The 15,278-nt window shown below is 45.2% G+C and overlaps 1 protein-coding gene across 1 annotated transcript in view; it reads left to right on the forward strand.

Annotated features, from left to right (window-relative positions):
• CAMK1D (calcium/calmodulin dependent protein kinase ID) overlaps positions 1–15,278 on the forward strand; it is a 404,427-nt gene that overhangs the window by 297,079 nt on the left and 92,070 nt on the right. Inside the window, exon 3 of the mRNA XM_040343402.1 lies at positions 5,147–5,221. Within this exon, the coding sequence (XP_040199336.1) occupies positions 5,147–5,221 (75 nt within the window). The remainder of the gene's footprint in view (positions 1–5,146; positions 5,222–15,278) is intronic.

A 15,278-nucleotide genomic window follows, 5' to 3' on the forward strand; every position in this document is an offset into this window, starting at 1 on the left:
ATGAGGTTTTTGGGCCGATTCAGCAACCTAAGTTTGACCGGCGCAGGCTACTCCCGGTGCGCGGAACTGAAATTTCCGGCGCCAAGTTACCCCTCATAAAAGCAGGGGTAATTTTGCACCAGACTTGCACAGGTCAGCTGGAGAGCAGCTAAAGCAGCAGCGTTACAGACGAGCTGAGCAACAACACTTGCTGGACAACACATCAAGTGACCTAGCTTGGAAAAAAAAAGCTTCAGTACATTTGCACCTGCAGGGCGGAAGTCTGGGCTGATTTATGGACTGGGCGTTGGTAGTGGGCCGGCGTAGCTCAGGGGTCACGCCAGGGCGCAGTTCTGAGCATGTGCAGATTGGGGCATTTACCCCTGGATGTCACTGAGCATGTGCGGTCTAAGATGCGCCCCGGCGTGACCCCTGCGCCACGGTCGGCACTTCATTAGCATAGGGTGACTCCCATTTGGCCTTACGCCGTCTAAAATCCGCCCCGCTGGGGCATCGTAGACAAAAAAAGTTTCTTGAATCACCTAACTGCCGCTCCGCGCTGGACCGGTGTAGTCTAAAAATGATGCACCACGCCGGTGCAAATCTGCACCATTGTACATGAATCTGGCCCATCGTGTGAAGAGAAAACTATCCACATATATTGGTAAATAAATCATATATAAGAAACTGTATACAAGCATCAAAATGATATACAAGCGTCAGTAGTACCCAACACCTTTACCGAGACCACGCGCGCTTCTTCAGGATTAGATGCTTTACTATATCTGCAATACAAGTAGTAAACCAAGTAAATATATGTTGCACAACATTGGTAGGGAGGTGAATGGTCATAGGAGTCTAAGTGTGAGACCCCCATACTCACCAGTGGGTTGGGCCAGGTTCTCATTCACTGACTCCACAGGCGACGGCAGCAACAAACATCCAGCTTGGGAGCTGAGGAGGCGGAGCAACAGGTAACCCCAGCAGGGGAACAAACGGAAGACCGACATGGCTTTGGTACGAGCAACTGTACCTAGGAGTCTCAACTTTTCCTTAATAAACGACTGCTAAAAAATAAAAAAAACTTATATGTATGTGTCAAATGTGGCACCAGAGGAGGCAGATAAGCGGAGCTTCCATTTTTGAGTGAAACTCTGCTTTAACTGAGCAAGCTGACGTTGGAAGCTGATTAGCTACCATATACAGTTGCACCAGATTTTGCACTCTTCAGTTTTAGTAAATAAACCCCATAGAATGAACACTACAGAACAAAGATGACAGTTGATACTGTCAGAGAGAAACCACGGTACAGAGACTGAACACTATAAAACAAAGATGACAGATGATGCAGCCATGATGCAGAGACTAAATGCTACGGACTAAAGTCGACAACTGATATTATCATAAAGCAACCCTACAGAACTAATAAGGCCTCGTACACACGATGGGTTAAACAGAGGACAACGGTCAGGGGGAAAGAAGAGGACCTCACAGAGGGCATTGAAGGAGGAGCCACACTAACAGGAAGTCAGATGACAGCAACAAAATAAGGAGTTAGAAATACAGATACATCTACAGCTATGAGGAAAGATTAGAGGAACTGAATTTATTCTCTCTTGAGAAGAGAAGAGGCCTCGTACACACGATAGGTTAACCAGATGACAACGATCATGTGTGGGCCCCATAGGTTATTTAACCATCGGTTAAAAAAAAGCCAACTTGCTTTAAATTTAACCGATGAATTCCTAACCGATAGGTCAAAACCGATCGTTAGTAGGCACAACCATCGGTTAAAAATCCACGCATGCTCAGAATCAAGTCGACGCATGCTTGGAAGCATTGAACTTTGTTTTTTTTCAGCACGTCGTTGTGTTTTACGTCACCGCGTTCTGACACGATCGTTTTTTTAACCGATGGTGTGTAGGCGCGACGGACCATCAGTCAGCTTCATCGGTTAACCGATGAAAACGGTCCATCTTTCCGTTCTCATCGGATGGACAGATCGTGTGTACGTGGCATAAGACAGCTGATACAGTCATAGAGCAACCATAAGTAGACTAAAACTGACCACAACTATCTCCAGGGAGAGGCCACAACTACAGATAGTGACCACCACATTAACACAGTTAAAGAACAGGACAAAGAGCAAGCAACGCATCAACACAGGAACAGAATTTGTGTGCCTGTGAAATAAATGTGATGGTTTTAGATTTTTCAGGATCTCTGCAGCCAAATCCAGTATACCGTTTCACTCCCAGATGATGATCACTTTCTCCACACTTGTGGGTGGATGGTTGTATGCTGCATGAGGAATCTCAGGAGTAAGACTAGTCGAGCTTCATGCCCACATTTCATGCTGTCAGCTGTAGGCAGAATACAGGCAGGCAGCTTTCTTCAAACAGAACTGCAGAGCTAGAAAACATACTTAGATTTGTATATGCCTGCCAGTTAGACTTTGCCAGTTATAAACAAACTTTATTTTTCAGCACTGTGACTAGTACATATTTGCATATTTTATACAGTGCCGAGATCCACTTACCTTATCCATCTGTTGCTCTATCGTATCTGCTTACTGAGAAAAATCTTTCTAACATTCATTCATGTTGTGTATCTTTCTTTATGTATTTAAAAATGCCACATGCTACTATAAGAAAAAAAAAAGTATATACTGTATATATATTTAATGTATATCAAGTATGGTGCTGTTTTGGGTTTGTGGACAACAAATATTTTTTCTCATGTATCAAGGTATCCTGAGGCTAAACTCTCATGCCCCGTACACACGGGAAGTCCGCTGGGAATCCCGGGGGGAAAAAACGTGAACCTGCCCGGTCACTTTCCCCATGTACACACCAGAGGTTTTCCTATCGGGGAAAACTGCGGTGAGAGCTTTTCCCATAGGGAAACTGCCGGGAAAAAGACCGCCGGGATTTACCTGTCGGGAAAACTGCCATGGAGCATAAACACGGCCAATTTTCCCGATCAAAAGCTGTCATGCCATTTTTCCCGATGGGAAAACTGGTCGTGTGTATGGCCTCGTACACACGACCGTTTTCCTCTATAGAATCCATCAAGAAACTTGGTGGGAGAGCTTTTTTGCCGAGGAAAACAGTCGTGTGTATGTTTTTCATCGAGGAAACTGTCGAGGAACTCGACGAGGAAAAAAGAGAACAAGTTCTCTTTTTCCTCGACGGGAGTCTCAATTTCCTCGTTGTGTTCCTCGTCGGGCTGGTTTTCGACGAGAAATACGATCGTGTGTATGCTAAGAAACCCGCGCATGCTCAGAATAAAGTATGAGACAGGAGCGCACCTTCGGTAAAAGTAGCGTTTGTAATGGAGATAGCACATTTGTCACGCTGTAACAATCTGAAAAGTGCAAATCGTCTCTTACCAAACTTTTACTTAACACGCAGTAACATGAGATTAGCAAAAGCAGCCCCCAGGGTTGTGCCAGTGGAATCAAACTTCCCCTGCCATTGTATGTGTTGTACGTCACCGCGTTTGAGAACGAGAAGATTTGGTCTTGACAGTGTGTACGCAAGGAAAGCTTGTCAAGTTTCTCAACAAGCCTAACAAGGAACTCGTCGAGGAAAACGATGTTTCAATTACGACAAGTTCCTCGGTCGTGTATACGAGGCCTATGAGGCATAACAAAAAACCTCCATTGGGTTTTTATTGCTCTCTGCCCTCAAGTGATGGGAAGTTATAATAAATCTCTCCAGCAGGGACTTTTTAGTAAAGTAGGGGACGTTTAGAACGTCTGTGAGTTTTTATTGGTGTCTGAGCTCTCTTTAAATGACCACGGTTGCCCTGGTAAAAAAAACTCTGGATGAAAAACGCTGATAATAGTGTTTTTGTGCCAGCTCGTAGTAACTTTTTAGTAGCGTTTAGGAGCATTAGCATTTTTACAGTACATGAAGAGAAACAAAAGAGCTGTTAGGAGTATTTTAGTAGCGTTTTAGAAGCGTTTAGGAGCATTTAGCGCTTGTTTCTGTTGGAAAAACGCTCCCAAAAACGCTACAAAAATAAATGTATTTCTGCTCCTAAATGCTGAAGCTTAAAAAATGCTTCTAGCATAAAATAGTGTGCATGGACACATAGAATAACACTATTGGCTTTTAGGCAGAAGCAGAAAAAAAGGCTCATAATAGCTTCTAGGAGCTTACAATTTTTTTTAGTGTACACAGAGTCTAAAGGGAAATCTCTCCAACTGACTCACATGCAGCTCTAAAAAAATGTACACACTGTAAGTTTTAATAAAAAGTGTTTTATAGACAAGGGTTTTAAAGGGATTTTAAAGCTTCCTTTTATAATTTTTTTGTTAAAATAAGAAAGAGGTTAATACTTACCTGCAATCTATGCATTAAGGTGAAAAAACATCGGATGCTGCCGCCCCCCCCCCCCGAGCCCCCGTTATACTTACCTCAAAAGTCCTGTGCGGTCCAGAGATCCTCTTCGCCGCTCAGCCTGGCCGCTGATTGGCTAGAGTGGATGGATTGAGAGCAGCGCAGCCATTGGCTGGCACTGCTGTCAATCACATCCTCCAGTGACGTGGCGCGCCGAGGGGCGGGGCCAAGTGATACAGCGAGCGGCTATGGCCGCTCGCTGTATCACGGGAGCGCGCCCGCAATTACTGACCACCATGCGAGCTCTCGCATGACTGTGGTGAGTATTTGCGGGGAGGACCAGAGACAGCCGTCGAGGGACCCCAAAAGACGAGGATCGGGGCCACTCTGTGCAAAACGAACTGCACAGTGGAGGTAAGTATAACATGTTTTGTATTTTAAATGAAAAAAAAAAATCATTTTACTAACGCTTTAATACCTTAAAAATGTTTTTCCTTTAGTGACCCTTTAAGTAGGTAGCTCATGGTTTGTTATCCACAAAGGACTCTGAGGTGACATTATTTCTAATAATAATTATAAAGTTGCATCCTATGGGGTTATACATGTGCACAGCACAATCTATGAAGAAAAGAGCAACTTTTTCAAAATGTTTACCATTTCTACATTTGTCTCTTGGGAAAACCCACCTGGTAATACGGGAAGAGCTGCGATTAAACAATAACAGTGATAAATAATTCTTCCTGTCAAGTAGAACTGTTTGTTAAAGTCAATGATTTACCAAGCAGCTCATTTGCTGTTTTTTTTTTTTTCTTCTTCTGCAGAATCAAGCATGAGAACATCGTTGCCTTGGAAGATATCTATGAGAGTCCCAGTCATTTGTATCTGGTCATGCAGCTGTGAGTAGATATTAATTACAATTTAGAACAGAAAATGTTCTCAAGTGATATGCAAGATAATTCCCTGCTGATCCTTCAAATTCCTCTCATAATAACTCATATATAGAGGTACTGTTTGATAAATAACCGCTGCGCTACTGTCATAGCCTGTAGGTATAATTTGCTGGGTTGCTATGGTAACCACAGCGTTGTATACCTTATTTCATTATTCACATAATTAACAGGAATACATTTGTAGATTTATTTATTTTATTTTAACTTTGTGACTGAAATGAAACTCGGTCTTCTTGCAAACTCCTGACTGTGCTTCTAAAGCCTCGTACACAGGATCGGATTTTCCGCAGACAAAGCGTCAGACTATTGTCCGAAGGGTGTTGGCCAGGAACTTGTCTTGCATACGAACGGCACACCATTTTTGCCCAACAAACACGAACATAGTTAAAATTCCTGTTGTGTTTCAGCTCTTTAGCGCCACCCTTTGGGCACCTTCTACTAATGTAGTGTTTGGCGAGCATTGCTTCCGAGCATGTGTGTTTCTACTTTGGACACACGATCGGAAAATCGGACAACAGACCGTTGTCTGCAGAAAATTTTAAAGCCTGCCAACCATCATTTGTCTATGAAAAATTTGACAACAGTTGTCCGATGGAGCATACAAACGGTCGGATTTTAGGCCAACCGTCTGTCAACACACCATTCCCGTTGGAAAATCTGATCGTGTGTACGAGGCTTTAGATTGCAGAAAATCCTTTGACACTGTGTCTTGGGATTTCCTCCTTTTTATCCTTCTTAAGTGGGGACTTGGTCTCAATTGTCGTAATAGATCCAAGCTCTCTACGCCATTCCAGTTGCATACCTCAAACAGATATACAAATCATTTTCTAGTTGCCATCGATCCGTTTGCCGTACTCTTTTTACTTGCGATAGAACCCTTAAAGTGCACTTCAGGGCAAAATAAAATAATACATATGATGTACATTTCTGTAATACGTGCACATTTCTCCATGTAGTATCCCTTTCAAGATTCTGCAAAATAACTGTTGATATTGCTAGAAATGCACACAGATCCTTAGTCCTGTTGTGGGTTGATAACACACAGCATTTTCGTGGAGTAATGTAAGCCCTACTTAGTGTCTTTTGATAAACTACTCAACCACTATCACTCTTAGATCTCAATAACATAAAGCAGGAGAGAGACAAACACCAGTCTTCCCTGCATTGAGTGATCCCGGAATCACACAGCTCTGAGCACTTGCAGGTTCACAGGCTTTACCATCAGAAGCCAGTTAAAATGCAGACCTAGGACTCTGTAATTCCACCCATTTACGTTTATGGTACTCAATACACGGGCATGGTGAGGATTGAAGAAGTTTTCAGCTCAGAGAACATAAAAACGGGATGGGTAGAGAGGGTTGACAAATAGAATTGTTAATAAAATTGAATATGTCCCTTATGTGGTCTATGCCCACGGGGGAGGGAACATTTTTAAGAATAGAAAGTGTTAATCCTTTTTTGCACTTTAAAACAAGTGTATTCTACAAAATGAAAATTTCAAGAGAAGTTCTCTGTAATGGAAAAAGTGTTATTCCTACCACTTCAGTTGCCCATGTCTCCGCCTTCACTTTATTCCAGCACTGCAACTGCTATCACACTCTTTGGCATTTAACACCTCTGGGAGATACAGTACCTGTGTCCCCCACCTCTGTATTTTTTTTGTTAAGTACAGTGGAACCTCGGATTGCGAGTAAGGCCCCGTACACACGACCGAACATGTCCGCTGAAACTGGTCCGGCGGATCGGACAGTTTCCAGCGGACAAATGTTTCTTAGCATGCTAAGAAACATGTCCGCTGGAAGCCTGTCCGTCGGACATGTTCGGACATGTTCGGTCGTCTGAACAGACTCACCGGACATGTCCGATCGGCCGAAAGCCCTCGCATGCGTCGAAGTGATTTGACGCATGCGTGGAAGCATTGACCTTCCAGGGCCGCGCAGGTCGCCGCCTCATCGTCGCGGCGACGACGCGGCCACGTCACCGCGTATTGTGTCCGCGCAGATTTCTGTCTGATGGTGTGTACAACCATCAGACAGAAATCCGGTAGCGGACGCAGCGGACAGATCCGCTGGTGTGTATGAGGCCTTAGGCAGTTAACGAGCGTTTCGCAATACAAGCACTGAATTAAAAAATTCTAACTCGGTTTGTGAGTGTTATCTCGCAAAATGAGCAGGATTCAGGCCAAAGCGGTGTGCAGTGCTGCGTATGGCCTGAGGTCGAGGGGGGGCGCCGTTCGGAAATGCACAAAAAGGCCCTAGGACAGCTCGGCTGACCTTGGCAAACATCGGGAACGGAGTCTTTCTGAGGTTTTCCAAGGTCAGCCAAGATGTCCTCTGGCCTTTCCGGACATTCCTGAGGCTCTCTGGCAACCCCCTCCCCCCACTTCTGGCCGCATGCGGTATTGCATGCCATTGAAGTCAATGCGGAACTAATTATTTTTATTTTTATTAACTTCAATGGGGAAACTCGCTTTGATATGCGAGTACTTTGGATTACGAGCATTCTCCTGGAACGGATTATGCTCGTAATCGGAGGTTCCACTGTACCTGCAATAATATATGGAGAATTGCAGCTTGTTGTAGGAAGTCTGTGCCAGTGGACAGAGCCCATTCACTTTTTCGTAGGTAACAGAAAACAATGGTCCTTCAGGCGGCACATAGTAGCTCACATCAGCCTTGTTGAAAACAGAAACCAACAAGTTAGAAGACAGATGATTCACTGCACATCATTCTCACAGTCATCTGCCTGATGACAGCAAACTTAATGAAGATTTTAATTGTTTTCCCATTACATTCTTAGCATGCCTCTTCTAATGTTATCTGTGTACTACACAGTTTCTGTAAGAGAGAATGTTAATTCTTGGAATTATTTGTGTATGACATTTTACATTTTTTTTTTACTTTTGCACATTTTTTCCAAACTTTATGACTGTTTTTTCTTAAATTTCTGCTTAAAAAAAAATCTTATTTCACTTGAGTTCATTTGGCTTTGTGGCATTGAGTGTATCAGAATCTTATGCAGGCTATAATTTTTCGAATTCCAAATTAATTTTCTTCTTTCGAAAATCCCAAATTTTGTAGGTTTTGTGATCCAATGGTGCCACCATTGATTTTCGAAATTCAACCAACCAAGCCTTCAATTTCACATCAAGAATTTTCGTGGCCAGAAATCTTCTTTTCTTTCCAGGTCACAGCGTGTGCACATTTCTTTTTCGATTATATGCTGCGCACGATTCTCCCATCATTGATTAGAAATTAGTTTCTTTTCAAAAAATTTCCAACATGCACTATCATTTAGATTTGATGGCCGCACAAAAATCGAATGTTGATGATGCCCACTAATGGAACAAAAATTCTTAGTTACGATTTTCGAAAGAAAATTATTTCTGAATTCGACCCATGTATGACCGGTGTTTTGTCAGATGATGTAATTGAAGTGACGTTCCGTTGCCGCCATCTTGGTACACCCCGCATTCGTCCACAGTAAGGATACAGTGAGAAGGCGGCAAGCGGACATCTTGTTACACCCACCGGAGTCTAGCATTTTAGACTTATATTTAACAGTAAACTCAGCTTATATAGTGAAATTCAGTGTTTTGAAATACGTCAGACTGTTTTGATTTTTCAAAGCAACGGTGTTATGTCAAATTAGCAAACCTGTGAGATCAGTAGGCTTGCCGCTCCTTTAAAATTCAACATCTAAACAGTCAGACAGATTTTTAAATACTATTAGCTGGATTCAGAAAGCCCAGCCTAACTTTGCGGCGGCGTAGTGTATCGTGTTTACACTACGCCGCCGTAAGTTAGCGAGGCAAGTACGTGATTCACAAAGTACTTGCCTGCTAAGTTACGGTGGCGTAGCGTAAATCGGGCGGGGCGTAATGGCGCCTAATTCAAATTTAGCTGAGGGGGCGTGTTTTATGGTAATGGGGGGTGACCTTACGTGATTGACGTATTTTACGAACGGCGCATGCGCCGTCCGCCTACATATCCCAATGTGCATTGCGGCAAAGTACGCCGCACGGTCCTATTTGTTTTGACGTGGACGTAAATGACGTAAATCCCTATTCACGGACGACTTACGCAAACGACGTAAAATTTTCGAATTTCGATGCGCAAACGACGGCCATACTTAACATTACTATTCCAGCTATTTGATGGAATAACTTTAGGCCTGATAATGCGTTATGTAAACGGCGTATATGTACTGCGTCGGGTGCAATGGAAGCGCCACCTAGCGGTCAGCCTAAAAATTACACTTTAGGATACGACGGTGTAAGACACTTATGCCGCTTGTATCTGAGCCTAATTTAAGCATATCTGGTTTCCAGAATACGCTTAAATTAGCGCCGGTGCAAATTCAGACTTAGGCCGGCGTATCTACTGATACGCCGGCCTAAGTCTTTCTGAATCCACCTATATATTTTAACTGTATTTATATTGAGAGTCCTTCATAGTTTCAGACATGACATGTAAAGGGTAGATACAAGGCTACGTTCACACTGAGGTACTTTGCAGGCGCTATAGAGCTAAAAATAGCACCTGCAAAGCGCCCTGAAAGAGCCTCTCCTCTCAACTCCAGTGTGAAAGCTCGAGGGCTTTCACACTGGAGCAGTGCGCTGGCAGGATGCTAAAAAAAAGTCCTGCAAGCCGCATCTTTGAGGCGCTGAAATCAATGGGCAGCTCCGCCGAACCGCTGGCAAAGCGCCGATGCAGTGGCGCTTTGCAGGTGGTTTTACCCTTTTTTAAACGCTAGCGGAGGTTAAAAGCGCCCCACTAGCGGGCGAATAGCGCTGCAAAAACGGCAGTGAAGCTCTGCTAAAAATCTACAGGATCAGTTATTCAATGTTAGGGGGAGATGAGCACCACACTGCACCTCTCAGTGAGCGCATCCTACTGACACTGGACCTCACACTACGGTGTTGATTTACTAATGGCAAACTGTGCACTCTGCAAGTGCAGTTGCTCCAGAGCTTAATAAATTGGCAAAAGCTCTGCAGTCTTCCATCAATCAATCATGTGCAAGCAAAAATGCATTTTTTTTTATTTTACTTCATTTACTAAGCTCTGGAGCAACTGCACTTGCAGAGTGCTTTGCATAGTCTTTTTGCCTTTAGTAAATCAACCTCTATGAGTTTCATCATGGACTTCATCAGGACAAGTAACTAATGGTAAAACCCTTTACTGCTTTCCCTGTATAGCACAGGCTTTGTTTGCAGGTAAGTGTCACATAATGGTCTAGTATGCAATGCATACTAGACCATTATGCTTTTACTTGGAAAGCAGGGGAAAAAAGTGGAAATAAAACCCAACAGGGTTTACTTCCTCTTTAAGGAGTTGGAGCTCTCAGTCCCTTAGAAAATAGCACAAAGGTTTGTAGCCTTCATACCAGAGTATCTCCAACTACTTTGTAGATACTGAACTTGGCTACACTACCAGCCCACCTTGCTGCTTCTTCACCAGCCCACCCAGTTGCACCGAAGATCTCCCAAAGCAAGGGAAAGGAAAGATTAAGCACAATGCTGTCTTCCAGAAAGGCTTGCTCCATATGTCAGTCTCTCCCATTGTGAATCCCTAGGTGTACGCTGCTTCTTAGGCAAGATTTCTTTCAAACCACACTGCTGTCAGGATCCTCCCAAGCCAGCCTGAGCTTCAGTCTGAGGCAAACAACCCCCCCAAGACCAGGGGCTCTCCTCCAAGGCCACAACAGTCTCCTCAGCACTCAATCTTTCACCCGACTCCCTTGCTGGCATGACTCATCCATATTTAAGGCTTAACCACCCTGCCAGGCTCACTGCCTGGGGATTAGCCAAGTATGCAGATCAACCCTATTGGCCTCCACCCACTAACTTCTAAAAAATTCTCAACAAAGTTCCAGAAACATGGAGAGGCACCAGAGACCTGCCTGTATGAGTCATCCAACCTGACCTGCAATAAACGCTTGACCCAGATTCAAGACTCATTTTACCACGAACCAATAAATTTGTCTGCACTATTCTAGTAGCACACTAGAACATGCTACAGACGCAGTGCATGATATTTATATATCATGCCAGTGCCAAAATGTCTGAAAAATTATGCAGGAATTTGGTGGCTATAAAAGGCACCAGGTTCACCCAGGTGGCCACCCGGAACTCACTGCTGTGGGTAAGTCAGTCATCAACAGGGTTCGCACTAGTGATCAAAAGACGGTAGTGATCAGTGGCGGTGCATCCATAAAGGGCGCAGGAGCGCCGCCCCCCCTCTCCTGTCACCGCTCTAATTACCATAGATATATTCATGCATAGCATGAATCTATCTATGGTCACTGCTGACACCCCCTATTCCGGTGCCCGGCCCCTTTTCAAGCGCCGGGCGCCTGTATTACATCGGCGGGGTGGTTTTCGGAAGCGCCTGATTAGAGCAATTGGCTTTAATAGGCATCCAAAAATGTGAATAGCGGATGCAACGCTGTGCGTTCGCTATTCACTCAGCTGTGTTAGCAAAGGGAAGGAATTCCGCTTTGCTAACACTGACCCGCCTCTCAGTCAATCAGGTGCACCGGGTCTGTGTTACCTGTCACCTGATTGGCTGAAAGGACAGGCACTGTGATTGGACACCTATCAGGCGTCCAATCATAGGAGAGGAGGAGCAGGCGGGAGAAGAGTCTTCCTCATCGAAGAAGAAATGGAGAACAATGCTCGCCGCCTGCCGCCGTCACCTGCTGCCCACCCGAGACAAGGTAAGGGCAGGCAGGGAGCACAGTGGTAGCATTTGGGGCCCAGTGGCAGCACTTGGGGCTCAGTGGCTGCATTTGATGAGCAAAGTGGCTGCATTTGATGGGCACAGTGGCTGTGTTTGATGAGGTTTTTTCAGAATTTTTGTTTGTTTGCACCCACCCAAAAAATATTGAGCACCAGCCACCACTGGTAGTGATCATGTGACCACTCTATTCTTTGTAGACACACTCGGCGGACTCCTTGGGAAGGTGGGCTGAAGAAGTCCTTTACTGTCCTGAGTGGTCTAAATCTGTACCCCTGACCCGTAAACCTTGTTACATGGGACAGACATTGTTCTGTATGGTAGAAATGCTTTTAATGGCAATGAAATGTAGGGAGTACTACAGAGAAATACTTGCTCAGAGTACATTTTTGTGCTTGGCGTCCAGCTGAAATGTTTTCCATGTAGAAACATTTATTGTAATCATTGACACCCACACAAATTATTGGTGAAGCACTTGACTGCTCTGAACTAAATTGTTACATAAGCGCACTTCAATACACTTCTACTCCCGCTGTGCTTGTCAGTTTCTTATTATGCCTGCAGATAGTGGGCACCTTCAGAATAAAAGATCAGTCTGTCTCGCATCATTTTCTACCTGAGGCTCTTATGTTTAATAAACAAAACGCACCTTTTGTATTTATTGGCATTGTGCTAATTCAGCATGCAGTATTCGCTTTTTGTTAAAATACACATACGATTCGGGTATAAACCAAAGAAAACAATAAAGACTTATTTATTTAAAACAGCCCAGTCCAGCTAAAAATAAGACAATAAAAATAAATAGCCCATAGATACCTCACTCGCCCTTTAGATAAAATAAAAAACGTTACTTGCGGATTACCTTTTTTCTGCTGCTAGATGTCCTCGGTCTGATGGCCAGCATCATTCTACTCACTTCTTCTGAGCCCAGGTCACCTTGGACGTATCTAAGCCTGTGAATAGACAAAGCGGAAAAAATACAATGATGAGCTCTTCTCTGTGTCACTCTGCTTTCCCCTCCTATGAGCATGCTCTTTCTTGGCACACAAACTGATTTTCTCATTGTACTGCTGCTTCCTCTCACACATTTTAAATTGTGTATTGTGCATCAATTATCTTACTCCTCAGGGCCAGATTCTCAAAGGAGATACGACGGCGTATCTCCAGATACGCCGTCGTATCTCTGAGTTGTGCCGTCGTATCTATGTGCCTGATTTTCTATTAGATCCGACCGGCGTAAGTCTCTTACGCCGTTGGTTCATAACTGCATATTTATGCTGGCCGCTAGGGGCGTGTACGCTGATTTACGCCTAGAAATATGTAAATCAACTAGATACGCAAATTCACGAACGTACATTCGGCCGACGCAGTACAGTTACGCCGTTTACGTTGGGCTTTTCCCGGCGTACCCCTGCTATATGGTGGCGTACATGCGGCGTACCAATGTTAAGTATGGACGTCGTTCCCGCGTCGAATTTTGAATATTTTACGTCATTTGCGTAAGTCGTCCGTGAATGAGGCTGGACCTCATTTACGTTCACGTCGAAACCAATACGTCCTTGCGGCGTACTTTGGAGTAATGCACACTGGGATATTCCACGGACGGCGCATGCGCCGTTCGTGAAAAACGTCAATCACGTCGGGTCACAAGTTATTAACATAAAACACGCCCCCCTGTTCCAAATTTGAATTAGGCGGGCTTACGCGGGCCTTTTTACGCTACGCTGCCGCAACTTATGGAGCAAGTGCTTTGAGAATACAGCACTTGCCCGTCTAAGTTGCGGAGGCGTAACGTAAATCGGATACGTTACGCCCACGCAAAGATACGCAGAACTACGAGAATCTGGCCCTCAGTCTGGATTCCAAACACCTCTTCCTAAGCTATCCAGCAGTGTAATAGATCAAAGTCACAGTGGTTGATTTACTGAAACTTTTGCACACAGAATCTGGTACAGTTATGCATAGTAACCATAGGCGTGCGCACAGGGTGTGCCACGCCCCCTCTCTCTCCTCATTTGCTAATTGGCAATGATTGACAGCAGTGGGAGCCAATGGCGCCACTTTTGGATCTCAGCCAATCGGAAAGGGAGAGTCCCAGTTGGCGGTGGCTTTTGTGCACATCACTGGATCGAGATGGGCTCAGGTAAGTATTAAGGGGGCTGAGGGGGACTTCTGGGACTTTTTTTATCCTAATGCATAGAAATAAACCTTCTGTCTTTACGAGTTCAGGTGTATGTGATACAAACCATAATAACACCCCTACTTACGTTGGGCGGGAGCATTAAACATTGTCATTTCATGAACTTCAGGAATAAAAACCTTTTTGTGATGTCAAATTTTCTATGTAGTAAAAACCACACAGGCTAAGAACTTCAATGGTTACAAGTAGGGTTGTCCCGATACCGATACTAGTATCGGTATCTGGACCGATATTAAGCATTTGCCCGAGTACTTGTACTCGGGCAAATGCTCCGATGCTTCACCCGAAACCCGGACAGTCAGGGTGATCAGTGAGATGGTGGAGTTACAAGCACGGATCACTGATGACTGTCCTCTTATCATCCTCCATTCCCCCTCCATTCTGCTGCCGTATCCCCCCCTCCATGTTCTCCTCCGTCCTGCTGCCGTGTCCCCCCTCCATGCTGTTGCCGTGTCCCCCCATGCTGCTGTCATGTCCCCCTCCGTCCTGCTGCTGTGTCCTCCCTCCGTGCTGCTGCCGTGTCACCCCCCTCCTGCTGCCGTGTCCCCCCTCCATGCTGTTGCCGTGTCCCCCCATGCTGCTGTCATGTCCCCCTCCGTCCTGCTGCCGTGTCCTCCCTCCGTGCTGCTGCCGTGTCACCCCCCCCCTCCTGCTGCCGTGTCCTCCCTCTGTGCTGCTGCCGTGTCCCCCCATGCTGCCGTCATGTCCCCCTCCGTCCTGCTGCTGTGTCCTCCCTCCGTGCTGCCGCCGTGTCCCCCCATGCTGCCGTCATGTCCCCCTCCGTCCTGCTTCTGTGTCCTCCCGCCGTGTCCCCCCTCCGTTCTCCTCCTCCACCCCCCTCGATCTGTCAGGATGGAGAGTGGCGGTAGGAGCCGGTAAACCCGGCTCCTACCTTTTACGAATGTACAGAGTCAGTGATCACTGACTCTGTCCATTCATATAACTGAAACATTGTAACCTCTTTACGATGTTTCAGTTTATGAATGGAAAGAAGCCGCTGTCTTCTCTCCTTTCATTTTCAGCGCAGCTGAGGCTGATGAGAAAGGGACTGGGGAATCTGTGT

This window comes from Rana temporaria, chromosome 3 (genome assembly GCF_905171775.1).
Source record: "Rana temporaria chromosome 3, aRanTem1.1, whole genome shotgun sequence".
Lineage (NCBI taxonomy): Eukaryota > Metazoa > Chordata > Amphibia > Anura > Ranidae > Rana > Rana temporaria.